This window comes from Ascaphus truei, unplaced genomic scaffold (genome assembly GCF_040206685.1).
Source record: "Ascaphus truei isolate aAscTru1 unplaced genomic scaffold, aAscTru1.hap1 HAP1_SCAFFOLD_1427, whole genome shotgun sequence".
NCBI lineage: Eukaryota > Metazoa > Chordata > Amphibia > Anura > Ascaphidae > Ascaphus > Ascaphus truei.
This window is the reverse complement of record NW_027454310.1, coordinates 43,311-57,974: the sequence shown is the minus strand read 5'-3', so window position 1 is coordinate 57,974 and position 14,664 is coordinate 43,311. Positions and strand designations below refer to the sequence as shown.

At 45.6% G+C, this 14,664-nt stretch overlaps 1 protein-coding gene across 1 annotated transcript in view; it reads right to left on the bottom strand.

The window, feature by feature from the left end:
* The window catches only part of PDCD6IP (programmed cell death 6 interacting protein), a 55,913-nt gene that overhangs the window by 19,583 nt on the left and 21,666 nt on the right, over positions 1-14,664 (bottom strand). The window contains exon 6 of the mRNA XM_075581578.1: positions 1,886-1,986. Coding sequence (XP_075437693.1) covers positions 1,886-1,986 — 101 coding nt within the window. The remainder of the gene's footprint in view (positions 1-1,885; positions 1,987-14,664) is intronic.

Below are 14,664 nucleotides of genomic sequence, written 5' to 3'. Positions count from 1 at the left end.
TGTAGGTGCGTGTGCAGTGTGTAGGTGCGTGTGCAGTGTGTAGGTGCGTGTGCAGTGTGTAGGTGCGTGTGCAGTGTGTAGGTGCGTGTGCAGTGTGTAGGTGCGTGTGCAGTGTGTAGGTGCGTGTGCAGTGTGTAGGTGCGTGTGCAGTGTGTAGGTGCGTGTGCAGTGTGTAGGTGCGTGTGCAGTGTGTAGGTGCGTGTGCAGTGTGTAGGTGCGTGTGCAGTGTGTAGGTGCGTGTGCAGTGTGTAGGTGCGTGTGCAGTGTGTAGGTGCGTGTGCAGTGTGTAGGTGCGTGTGCAGTGTGTAGGTGCGTGTGCAGTGTGTAGGTGCGTGTGCAGTGTGTAGGTGCGTGTGCAGTGTGTAGGTGCGTGTGCAGTGTGTAGGTGCGTGTGCAGTGTGTAGGTGCGTGTGCAGTGTGTAGGTGCGTGTGCAGTGTGTAGGTGCGTGTGCAGGTGCGTGTGCAGTGTGTAGGTGCGTGCGCAGTGTGTAGGTGCGTGCGCAGTGTGTAGGTGCGTGCGCAGTGTGTAGGTGCGTGCGCAGTGTGTAGGTGCGTGCGCAGTGTGTAGGTGCGTGCGCAGTGTGTAGGTGCGTGCGCAGTGTGTAGGTGCGTCTGCAGTGTGTAGATGCGTCTGCAGTGTGTGCAGTGTGTCCAGTGCGTGGCGTGTGCGCGTGCAGTGTGCGTGTAGCTGCAGTGTGTGTGTGCGTGTAGCTGAGGTGTGTGTGTGTGTAGCTGCAGTGTGTGTGCGCACACAGAGGGGGGCAGTGTATGGATATAGATAGCTGCAGTGTAAGCGTATATAGAGGTGCTTTAACGCATTTACCATTTTATTTTAATTTTAAAAAAAATAATCTATATAACTATACAAAAGTGTCTATTATTTATGACAAAAGCCTACATTTAGCCTATAACCGTAATAATCCCCTCAGAACAGGGCATTATTGGCCAGTAATACCCTGTTCTGAGGGGATTATTACTTAACCAAAACACAGAAGTTTACCACAAATGCTACTATAATGCAGTGTTAACAATTTATGCCCTTTGGATTGGGCTAGTCAACCTGTATGCAACGTGGGTGTTTATCATGATTACATCAAATGCGTTAATGTGAACTCAGTGTATACTGTACTACTGACACCGTGGGACATTTCCTTTCAAGCTCGAATTATACTGTCTGGGACTTTTATACAGTGAGATTTATTTTTATGTATTTACTAAATGCAATCTTTTTACATGGTATAATAAAAACAGGGGGGAATGAGTAACGGTGGAAAAAAAGTGTTGCATTTTTCATGTTTTAAAATAACACGTTTTCAAACTGTGGGGAGCGCCTCAGCATTGGGTGAGCCCCAGCCTGAGCACAGAGGGCTGCTCTCCCCAGTGTAGAGAGAGCAGGCACCAACTCTTGATTGAATTGGTTGGCTGTTGATGGTCAGTGCGCTGATAAAATACTGCCCCGTTCTTCTGTGCTAATCACATACTGTATTAGGAAATTTAAGAGTAGGGGGATAGTATCCATTACTGTGACTGCAAAAGGCTGGGGGAAGCAGGGAGAAAATTTGATCTGCGGCTGCAACGGTGGGTGTGTGTGTGGTGTGTGGAGTGTGTGTGGTGTGTGTGTGGTGTGTGTGTGTGTGTGTGTGTGTGTGAGACACAGCCCACCCCCAAGGTCACAACACCATAAAATACCTAGTATTAACGTGTAATAATTTGTGGGTGATGGGGGAGGAAAAAAAACCCGGGTAAGCAGGATAGTATTTCCAATTTGCTATTCACCAAAATATTTCCTCACCTACTGACTAGAATATTTCACTGCAATCAGTGCCTGCAACGTATTGTACAACTTAAAATGTCATTAAAGTTTGTTCACAAAAGGTTTACTGACCTTTGGTAATGTATCCTTGTACTGACACTGTTTAAAGGCATCCCCAAAGTAATCTGCAGCCTGATTAGCCAATTTAGCGATCAGTACATCTTTCATTTTATCTGCAAAACAAATACAAAACAACTACTACTATAAAGAAGTAAAAAGGCATGTGTTTCAAAACAATACTTCTATACGGTTGTCAAATAATGTTGCAACTGCTATGCATCTTCAAAAGGTAAAATAAATGAAGCCTCTATGATCAGAGACTTCTTTAGCAGCATCAGGGTTAAGGTATAGCTCCTACGTTGTACTAAAATGTATTCAGAGATGATCATGATTCCAAATTTACTGAGCCGAGAATTTACAATGGAGCAGAGAGACAGAAAGGACACTTGTTTGCTCCATTTTCTCAACACCTATTCTCTCCTAGACCCTCTACAATCTGCATCTTTCTACTGACTTCTACACAAGGCAACAAACGGCGAGCTACGCTGACCACACTATGATCCCTTCTGTTAGCCTGCACAATTTAACCCCCCACCCCTTTACAACTTATTTCACTACAGCCTCACACAACACTGACTGCACACAACAACCTCCTGCACTACTACTAACTCAGCCCACTGCATAAACCCAAGCATTGCAATTCAGAAAAACATTTGACAAGGTAAAGGCACACCCCTGATGTTTAGTCTGCACACACTTGGCTCAAAACAGCTCCATGCAACATTACCTACCTCTGGCATAATGAACCTGGTATGTACCTCCACTTTGTTCTTTCTCATGGCGTCATGGAAATATTACTCCCTCTATCCATTACAAACTCCTCCCTCCTGGCCCACGCCCATCATCACCATACACCCTGGATTACTTAAAAGCCTTGCACTATCTACTGAATGTTGGTGGAGAACCCTGAAAACCAGCACACCAACCACTGCTCACTCTAATGGCAAACACCACAAATGTACAACTTGCAAACAACTACTCAAATTTCTAATCCTACTATTACTCTCTTTAGCAGGTGATATTGAACCTAACCCAGGCCCTCCCATTTCAACTCTGTCCCATACCCCATAGAATACCCCCTTCAAATGCCAAAAAGGGCTATCTGTCGCCCATATAAATATCCGGAGCCTGCTGCTCAAACTGAATGAACTAAGAGCATGGTGCCTTATGCATAAACCAAAAGCCATCATTCTTACAGAAACATGGCTAACCCCTAAAACCCCTGATGCACATATTGCCATTCAGGGATACTCCATAACTAGGAGAGATAGGTCAAAGAGAGGAGGAGGAGGGGTGTTATTTTATATTGCAGACACCTTACAATTTACACTGCTAAATTGCCCCCCAGGCCCACCCTATTTTGAAATCCTAGTTGGCAAAATCTGCCTCCCCTTTTCTAAGCCCATCATGCTTGCTGGCATCTACCGCCCCCCTAAAGGCCCTCTACAGTCCCTGACTGATATCATCCAGTTTCTTGGTTCCATTTCCTCTCTGAATGAGAAGAGTGAGCTGCTAGTTCTTGGGGATTTCAACTTCAATTGGCTTGACACTAAAATCCACAAAATCCAGATACAAATCAAATCGCTTAACCTATCGCAACTCATTTCCCAACCAACACGGACAAAACTGAAATCGCACAACCATTCCCTGCTTGACTGGATTCTCTCCTCAAATCCCAGCAGAATCGTATCCTCTGGCATCCTTCCTGACATTTTCAGTGACCATGCAATAGTGTACTGTGTAAGGAAAATTAAACTGCCCCAATCAAGCCCTAAAGTTCTCCTCACTAGAACATTTAGAAAAACTTTAACCCACAACAGTTTCTGTCTAACCTTACCAACTGCCCCTGGCACAGAATTGATTTAATTCCCGACCCCGATTCTGCGCTCGACTATTTCCAATCCAAGTTCTTAAAACTCTGTGATACCCATGCTCCACTACGCAGAATAAGAGTATGGGGTGCCCACCTTCCATGGGTTACACCTGACCTTATAGCACTCTACCAGTTCAGGGATGCCTTGTGGAAAAGCTACAAAGTAACTGGCACTACCAAGGATCTCAATAACTACAGATGCCTGCGGAACATGTGCACAAGGCAAACAATGCATGCAAAAGCACAATATTACTCTGACAATCTCCACCAGAATACATCAAACCCAGCTAACTTCTGGAAGGTTATCAACAATATATTCCAGCCTTCTAACCATCAACATCCAAGTAATATCACTAAGGGTGATATTACTCTGACAAACCCCACTGACATTGCAATGATTATTTTGTGGGGTGTGCTACTAACTTATTAGCGAAACGCAACTTAAACCACACACCTGAATCTCATCCTGGGGTTACCCATATAGCCCCACCCACTCCTAACACTGCCCACAATTCTCAATTTGGCCTAGTATCCAAAGGGGAGATTACACAAGCGCTCCTTAAATTAAAACTAAGCAGCCAATGTGGACCTGACTTACTACAATCTAGGTTCCTAAGACTTGGTGCCCCAGCAATTGCCAAACCAATTGCTTCCATAGTCAACTCTATCCTGTCTGCAGGCCATATCCCTAAGACCTGGAAAACTGCCAGAGTTGTCCCAATCTTCAAATGTGGGGACAAAAACACTGTCTCAAACTACAGGCCAATCTCCCTTCTCCCAATGCTGTCCAAAGTCATGGAAAAATGTGTCCACTCCCAATTAAGCGATTACTATACCAAGACAAATTTCCCTAGCTAATTCCAATCTGGTTTTCGCCCCCAAACACTCCACTGTAACTACCCTGCTAAAAGTTTGCAATGAAATCCAGTGTGGAATGGAACAGGGTCAACTCACTGGTGCAATATTCCTAGATTTTGCAAAGGCTTTTGATACTGTTGATCATGCTATCCTGCTTAACAAACTCCAGAGCTCTGGAAAAGGGAAGCATGCTTTAAACTGGTTTCAGTCCAACCTATCAGGTAGATCCCAACATGCGTCCATTTCGGGCTCTAACGCCAACCCCCTGGATATCACCTGTGGCGTCCCACAAGGCTCTGTTCTGGGGCCCCTACTCTTCTCAGTGTTCATCAATGATCTTCCCACAGCTTGTAAGGAAGCTTCAATACACATGTATGGAGATGACACAATCCTACATGCACACAGCCATAGCCTCTCTGACCTTCAACACATACTTCAGTCTGACTTTTTGAGACTTGAAAACTGGATTTCCCAAAACAAACTGTTTTTAAACACTGAAAAGACTGTAACAATGGTATTTGGGACCAAGATTCCATTTTTAAAGCTTCCAGTGACTGAGATCCAGATCAGAACCAACGCTAACACCACCCTAACTCCTGTTACTAGTTTTAAATACCTGGACATATTGTTTGACTCCCACTTAACATTCGGAATGCACATTGATACCCCGACATCCAAAACCTATGCCAAACTAGGTGTACTTTACAGGAACAAATCCTCCCTTAGCCTGCTGGTCAGAAAGCGTATTGCAAAGCAGATGCTAATGCCAATTATAGACTATGGAGATATAGTATTTGGCTTGGCACCCCAAACCCACCTTAGCAAACTTGACACCCTCTACAAGTTCACCTTTCCTGTCTTGCCTTCAAATACTTTCTGGGCAAGCTACCCATCTATCTGAACAAGCTCCTCACCCCTACCACATGCAGCACTCATCTGAGATCTGACTCCAAAAGACTGTTCATGGTCCCAAGGCTCAACAAAGTATCCGGCCGCTTCTTCTCTTACCGTGCACCCCAAAACTGGAACAACCTACCGGAGACTCTCACATCCACCACCAGTTTAAGTTCTTTCAAAACTAAGGCTGTCTCACATTTTAATCTGGCCTGTAACTGTTACATAAGCCTATAATATACATCCTCTCTAACTGTGCATGCAATGTATTGTATATAATGTATACCCTGTTCATTTATGTAACTGTATTTTTAACCATGTATTATTTGTCATATTATCTATGTCCAGGACATACTTGAAAACGAGAGGTAACTCTCAATGTATTACTTCCTGGTAAAACATTTTATAAATAAATAAATCTGGCTTCCGCACTGCACACCCGACTGAAACAGCCCTCACTAAAATAACTAATGACCCCCGTGCTGCCAAAGACAGAGGTCATTAAACTCTGCTCCTCTCTGCAGCATTTGACACCGTGGACCACCCTCTTCTTCACATTCTCCATACTCTTGGTATTCGTAACAAAGCTATATCCTGGATCTCTGCCTACTTCTCCCATCGCACTTTAAGTGCCTCTTTTGCAAACACCTCCTCCTCAATCGATCTCTCTGTGGGGGTACCCCAGGCTCTGTCCTGGGACCTCTTCTCTTTTCTTTGTACACACTCTCTCTCTCTAGGTGACCTAATCACATCTCTTGAGTTTAAATATCACCTCTATGCTAATGACCCACAAATTTACTTTTCAACCACTGACCTTACACCTGCTGTACAGACAAAAGTTTCTGAATGTCTCTGCGATATTCTGGATCACCCTCCACCGACTTCAACTCAACATGGCAAAAACAGAGCTCCTCATACTTGCTCCCAGACCTGGCCCTGCTACCTCATTCCACATTACTGTTGGAAGTACCATCATTCACCCAGTAGCCCAAGCACGCTGCATAGGGGTCACACGACTCCTCTCTCACATTCTCCCCTCACATTCAAAAAGTATCTAAAACCTGACGCTTTTCCCTCCGCAATATTACAAAGATATACCCTTTCCTCTGTACCTTGACTGCTAAAACTCTGACTCAGGCCCTCATTCTCTCCCGTCTCGATTACTGCAACCTCCTGCTGTCCGGCCTTCCTGCCTCTCACCTGTCTCCCCTACAATCTATCCTTAAGGCTGCTACCAGAATCATACAACTCTTTCCTAAATCTGTTTCAGCGTCTCCCCTGCTGAAATCACTCTCCTGGCTCCCTATCAAATCCCGCATCTAAAGCCCTCTCCCGACTTAAACATCTCACTGACTGCCCCACATCACTGGAATGCCCTCCCCCTCAATACCAGACTAGCACCCTTTCTATCCACCTTTAAGACCCATATTAAGACACACTTGCTTAAAAGAAGTATATGAGTAGCACTTTGGCCAATACTATACACATGATTCATAAAGCTTGGCCCCCTGCAGACGCACTTACCAGAATGCCCTCCTACTGTCTCTGCATGTTCTTCCTACCATTAGATTGTAAGCTCTTCAGAGCAGGGACACCTCTTCCACAATGTTAAATTTATGTCTGAAGCACTTATTCCCATGATCTGTTATTTGCATTATTTGTTATTTATATGATTGTCATATGTATTACTACTGTGAAGCTCTATGTACATTAATGGCGCTATATAAATAAAGACATACATACTGGGAGATATACAATGTGGAAAAGAAAGAGGAGTGACAAAGAGAGAGAGGGGCAGAGAAAGCATGCCAGAGACCTAAGCGTATTAAGCAATAAACAAATTAATATATTCCACTATGTGGACTACCTTCTCTTCTCTCATTCATACAAAAAAACTGCAAAACTAATTGAAGTACAAATTCAGCTTGTTTGCCTTTTAAGAATGAATTCTACATTTTGCAAGACGTGATAATTGTATGGTGTCCAAAAAAATAAAAATGTTTATGCCAATAATTAATGATTTAAAAAAAGCGGATCAAAGGTACACAGTAGCTTTAAAAATGTTTTTAATCTGTTAGTGTTAACGACATGGCTGTGAGGAAGCTATTCTGCACTACACATTGCATTACCTTTTATCCCTTTTACAAGGTTTTTCTTTGACGACCAGATATTTTGTAAAAAAACGATGGTTATATCTGAAATCCTTATTATGCTTATGCCATGACATTCAATGTCATTTTTTCAAACGTCAATGCTTACACATTGTACACAGTTGAAGTTTATGTTACTAGATGTGATAAATTATTTGTATTCAGGCTTCCTAAATAGTATATCTTCCAACAAGGTCTTCTTAGTCTTCTAAAAAACACCTTCATCAGACCCTGATTGTATGGGTAATTCGGGTGTGTATCAAACCTTCCTTTCCTAGATAAAGTTATTGAGAAAGTGGTGGCAACTCAACTAAAAAAAAAACAATCTATCAAGCCATGAAATGTATGACCCATTCCAGTCAGGATTCAGTAGATGGTATAGCACTGAAACAACAATGGTTTGTGTGCTAAATGATCTCCTGATGGCGAGAGATGGAGGGGACTGTTAGATCTTAGTACTCCTTGACCTCTCTGCAGTATTTGATAGTGGAACATGGGATCTTAATGGAGAGCCTGATGGATTTCCTTCAATTGTGTGGCACAGTCAAATCTCCTCACTGACAGGTCACAGAGAATATTTTCAGGAATGTACTCCTCTGCACCAATGCCCCTGTCATGTGGATTGCCACAGGGTTCTATCCTTTCTCCCATGTTGGTTGCAGTGTACATGCTGCCACTAAGTGACATAATCAGAAGGCATGGCCTCGGTTATCACTGCTATGCAGATGGCACTAAGCTTTACTTGTCCGTTGCATCAGGCACGATTGACCCATTATCAGACTTCAATGAATGTTTATCTGAGCTCCTAGAGTAGATGAGTTCCAGTTGGTTGAGGTTGAATTCTGATAAGAAAGAAGTGCTTGTGGTGGATACTCCCCGTCAGAAGACAACAAAACTGCAGCTACGTCAACTCACTGGCCTTTAGCATGAGTGCTCCAGGCTGCTCAACTCTGTCCATGTGCTTAATCTTCATGTTGTCCTTGACTATGATTTGACCCTTAAACATCAGGTGTCAGTCGTGATCAAATCTTCATTCTTCCATCTAAAGAACATAGCCAGGATTAAGCACTTGATCCCTGCCAGAGGATTTTACTACATTTGCCCATGCCTTTGTGTCCTCACGTCTGGACAACGGAAATGCACACTTCAGGGAAAAAAACAAAAAACCAGTTGGGGCAGAATGCTGCAGCCAGGTTGTTTATTAATCTGGCCCGTTCTTGCCACATGACACCGGTTCTCCATTCTCCGCACTAGCTGCATGTAAAATGGCAAATTTATTTCAAGATTGGCTTGTTGACGTTCAAAGTACTATGTGACCAGAATCCCAGTTATCTGAAAGAGCTTCTAGTTCCCTACTTTACCATTCACTCACTTCGATCTGCAGATGAAGGACTCCTAAAAGTTCAGAGAAGTTCCTTCACTTCCTTTGGGGCTCGAGCTTTTAGCCGCACTGCTCGCCGTCTACAGAAAACTTTGCCTCATACAGTTCGATACCCCATCTCAGGAAATCTATAAAAACAGGGTCAAGGCGCATGTGCGACGGCTAAGAGCATGGTTGTCTGATCAGCTAGCTCCGTGCCTCGTTTTAGAGAATCAACAAAATAAAACCTTCAAAACATCAGAAGTTGCCCCAAAACAACAGCGGAGTTAGTATAAAGCAGGGGAGATGGTCCAGAGTATGCCGACGGGAAAAAAAAAACAGAAACTGTCCGACGTGAGACACTAATTCGAAGGTGCGGGACCGAGCGGAACGGCGGAGGAAATGGCGCCCAGTTCAAATCCTGGCTCTGATACAGAGCAGGAGGCGGAGGATGAGCGACTGGGGAGTCAAGCCTTACTAGCTGTTCGGCGCTGTGATTTCGAAAGGCTTTACAAAGACCTGAAAGCACTCCTGCAGGCTGAAATAAATGAGGTGAGGAGAGATGTGGACAGCCTGGGGGAACGAACAGGGAACTTGAAAATAAAATGGACCTGACGGTAAAGGTAGTGAAAAAAACGGAGAACCGGTCAGGGGAGCTGCAGAAACAAATTGATGAATTAAAAGAGCGTCAGGAAGACCAGGAAAAAAGAGAAAGAAGAAATAATATCAGGATCAGGGGGGTTCCAGAGGAGATAGGGGACTGTGAGGAGTTTACCTCGAGGTGGCTAGAATCCATGCTCCCGGACAGCCCTATGGAGGCATTAGCCATGGACAGATGCCATAGAGCGCTGCGTTCCAGACCAATGCAAGCCGAGCAACAAAGGGACATCATAGTACGGCTGCACTTCTACACTACCAGGGAGGCGGTACTGTGAAAGACGAGGGCCCTGCCGGTGGTGGAATTCGAGGGCGCAAAGATGCGAATATTTCAGGATCTGTCCCCGGCTACGCTAGCCAGGAGACTAAACCAACTTCCCATTACCAAAACACTGAGGGACCAGGACATCCGCTACAGGTGGACCTTCCCGTTCGGCCTGATGGTGGTACGGAACGGGAGGGCCATCACGATGAAAGACCCAGTGGAGGGCCCGGCTTTCGTGGCCAAGTTTAGCCTTAAAGGAGCCCCTGCCAGAGGGGGGGTGGGGGGGGGAGGCGGAAGAAGCCCTGGTGCCAACCTGGTCCGGAAATACAAGGTCCCCCAAGGCAAGAGTGGACAAGAGCTGAGGAGGTGGAATGGACGCAGATGCTCACAGAAAAGTTACCCAGATTGCCGGTGTTTAGGGGCTTGGGAAAAAAGTTGTGTCATGAAAAGTCACAAAGAGGACGCTGAAAGAAAAAGTTGCTGAAATGCCAGTAGATGGACCCTGTGGATACACATCGCTACCGCGGCAGTACCCCGCGGCAGTACCCGTTCCTGTAAAAATAAAAAAGTAAAAACATACCTGTGAGCGTGGACCTGGTGGATGGAAGATGGCAGAGGCAGCGGAGTCCCCCCAGAGCCAGCATGAAATGCAGGACCAGGAAGAGCAGAGAAGGCGGGAAGAAAGCGCGCACTCACCTCATCCCTGGTGCGAGGGCAGATCCAAAATGGCGGCCGCCGGAAACCGGATATACATCATAGCTTGGGGGCGGGCAGATGGACGCCATCTTGGAGTGGGCATTGATGGAGACGGCAACCCGGAGACACGTCAGAGGGAGGCGACGAGCGGCACAGATGCAACATCCGGTTCCGGAGAGAGGCCACCTCTATAAGCCTAAACACAAAGGCGCTGGACATGGCATCGGGGAGGGAGTGCCCTGAAGCCGACGACAAGGTTTATGCGTTTCATGTGTTTATGTCATGTTGTTTTCCCTCGGCCTTCCCTTGTGTGTCCTACCCACCCCCTTCTATGCATGCGAAAACGGCCGATTAAAAGGTGGCGTCGCAGTGGCGGCACAATTCCAGAAAGTCTCTTCAACGCACAACAGCAGAAGGGTCGCTGCATGGATTCAAGATGAGTAGGGAAGTTAGATGCTTATCGCACAATGTAAAAGGATTTAATGGCCCGGCTAAACGCAAGTTGGCATTTAGAGATTATAAACGGCACAACACGGACATTGTCTTCTTACAGGAGACTCATTTTTCCATAGACAGTTATCCCAGGTTCTTGGACAAGAACTTTAGGTCAGTGTTTATGGCCTCGGCCAGAGTAAAGAAGAGAGGGGTGGCTATCGCAATACATAATAGAGTTGCGTTCCAAGTAGACAAGGAAGGGCGTTACATAATCCTTATAGGGTCCCTACAGGGCCAGCCGCTCACCCAGGCCTCAATATATGCTCTTTGTGAGCAAGCGCCGGAGTTCTTCCACTCTTTTTCGAAGGCTACACGACGAAGCAAAAGGAAACACTATAGTGGCAGGGGACCTCAACAGAACGCTTAACCCAGACTTGGATAAATTCACGGGGATTAACCTTTCCCACAGACAGGACATACTAACCATCACACAGGGCCTACGGGACTGCCAATTGGTGGATATTTGGAGGGAGCAGCACCAGGGAGTTAAGGAATTCACTTTCTTCTCCCACCCACACAACCGATACAGCAGGATAGATTACTTCCTTGTGTCTAATAGAATGGTTCCAGTGGTCTTCCACACAGGGATAGACGATATTTCGTGGTCAGACCACGCACCGATTGAGCTGAGGTGCACCTTAAATTCGCTAGACAGGTCAGGAGCGAACTGGAAGCTTAATGAGCTACTGCTGAAGATCCCAGACATTGAAAGGGAAGTAGGGGAGAGGATCAAAGACTATTTTAGGGAGCATGAGGGTAGTGTGTCGTCACACTCCATGCTCTGGGAGGCCCATAAGGCTACCCCTCAGGTGAATTCTGATGAGTTTGGCTGCTAGATGAAAAAGCGAGCGTGAGTGTAAGATCAAGGAGCTGCGGGAGAAATTGGTATCCCTTTCTGCTCTACCTAAGACACTAAAACAGGACGATATTCTGAAAGAGCTACTAGACACCAAACATCAATTTAATTTGTTGCTATCCTCCCAGGCCGAAAAGGAGTTAGGCTGGACCAAACGTAGGTTTTACGAAAAAGCGAACAAGCCAGATACCCTGCTTGCCAATAAGATTGGGAATAAGTTGCCAAATTACCAAATACAATCTATCCGAATGCAGGGAGGGGACCTTACCTCTAATCCTAGGCGAATTGTGGAGGAATTAAAATCCTACTACAAAAAGCTCTATGATGGAGATAAGGTTGACCACAATTAGAAAACGAGGGAGAATCTGAAAGGGTTTCTACAAGAAGCACAGCTGCCGGCATTGAGCAGAGAGGAGCGAGAGGCGTTACAGAAAGACTACTCATTAGAGGAGCTAGCAGAGGTAATAAAGTCACTTAAACCAGCAAAGGCGCCAGGCCCAGGTGGCTTTTCAAACCTGTATTATAAAAAAGTATTTGAAAATACTATCCCAACAGTTTTTAAAATTATTCAATTCAATCCTGGCAGGGGCCTCGTTCCCAGCACAAATGCTACAGGTGTCTATCTCCCTGATCCATAAGCCGGGAAAGGACACGGCAGACTGTAAGAGCTACCGGCCCAATTCTCTGATTAATGCCAACATCAATTTTTTTCCCAAAATGCTAGCAAACAGGGTGGGTAGTGTCCTTCCCAGGTTGATTCATCCGGATCAGGTAGGGTTCAACGGGGACAGGCAAGCGGCAGACAATACCAGACGTATAATAGACTTGATCGATCTGGCCCAGAAGCAAAATATCCCGTCAATGGTATTAAGTCTGGATGCAGAGAAAGCCTTCGATAGAATAGATTGGCCTTACCTAAGAGAGACGCTGAAGGTATTCGGCTTTGAAGAACGCCTCCTGAGAGCCAACTAGGCACTATACGAGGGCCCAACGGCAAGGGTGAGGCACCAGGGCTTCCCATCAGAACAATTTCACATTCGTAGCGGAACAAGGAAGGGGTTGCCCTTTGTCCCCGTTGCTGTTTGCCCTATGTGTAGAACCCCTGGCAGCGCATGTGAGACTAAACCCCGATGTAACAGGGATTTCGTTGAAAGAGCAGTCACATAAAGTGGCACTGTACGCAGATGACGTGATCCTAACGTTGTCGAGACCGCTTACCTCTCTGTCCAATGTTTTTGCAATATTGGGGAGATTCAACCAAATTTCAGGGTTTAAAATTAACCAGGCCAAATCAGAAGCCCTCAACATAAATTTGCCCAAACTGATAGAAAAACTGATTGAATTAAACTTCAATTTTAAATGGCAAACCTCCGCGATCAAATATTTTGGGATTAATATCACAAAGGACTATAAGGCATTATACAAGGCCAATTATCCCAGGTTGTTCAAGACTTTAGGAGAGGATCTCAGGAGATGGGCGGAATGTGGCATCTCTTGGATCAGGAGGATTCACAGCGTGAAGATGAATCTTCTTCCAAGAGTGCTGTACCTTTTCCAAGCCCTCCCAGTTCCCCTACTAAAAGAAGACATCCTCTCTATTGTCGAGAATAACGAAGTTTATCTGGAATAAAAAGAGTTCGAGAATGAAGAAAAATATCTTGAGGAGGCCTACCTCGAGAGGGGGGGTTGGCGGTACCTTGCTTGTTGGCATACTACAAGGCAGCCCAATTATGTCAAATTGTTCAGTGGCACACAGACCCGGGCCTCCGGAGATGGGTGACACTGGAGAGAGTGCTGTCCACCAGTGGAGCTGCACAACTTAATTTGGTTACCCACACAGTGTAGGACTACACTAGGATTGCCGCTGCAGGCTGTTTCTAACTCCTTGGCGGTGTGGGAGGCATCCAAATGTAGCTGTTCTCTCACCACTAAAAATTCCTTGATGACCCCACTGGTAGGCAACCCAGATTTCGCTCCAGGCATGAATAGCACTAACTTCTCACGGTGGTTCCAGTCGGGATATTTGTGACTGAAGGATCTGGAGGGTAGAAAGCCCATTAAAACATTCGATCACATCAAAGCTGAAAAAGGAAATACCAAATTCTGAATTGTTTAGGTACCTCCAGATCAAAGTGTTCTATAACAAATTCCCAATTCGGCCAGTCAGAACAAATTTTGAGCAGCTGTTTCCAGAGGAACGGACACAAGGAGACCAACATCTAAGATGTACAGGGAGGTGATCTGTCCTGAGACGGCGGACGAACCAAAACTCAGTTATATCAGACAATGGGAAGTAGACCTAGGGGAGACCTTAGAGGAAGAAGACTGGGACAGGATCCTGCAGGCAGCAGTCAAGAGCTCAATCTGCATCACGTTAAAGGAGAACGCATATAAGGTCCTTATGCGTTGGTACCATACCCCACTAAAACTATCTAAATTTGTCAGAGGATATTCCCCGCTTTGCCCTAAGCAATGCGGGGAAATAGCTGACTTGCGTCACATGCTGTGGTCTTACACAAAGGTGGTCCCGATTTGGGAAAAGATTAGAGACTGGTTGCAAAGGATCCTCAACTTAGAGATCCCCCTGGACCGGTGGCTGTTCCTGCTGGGCAGGCGGATTCAGGGAGTGTCGAACGCGACACACAAATTGGTAGCACATTTTGTAACAGCTACGCGTTGCGAGATCG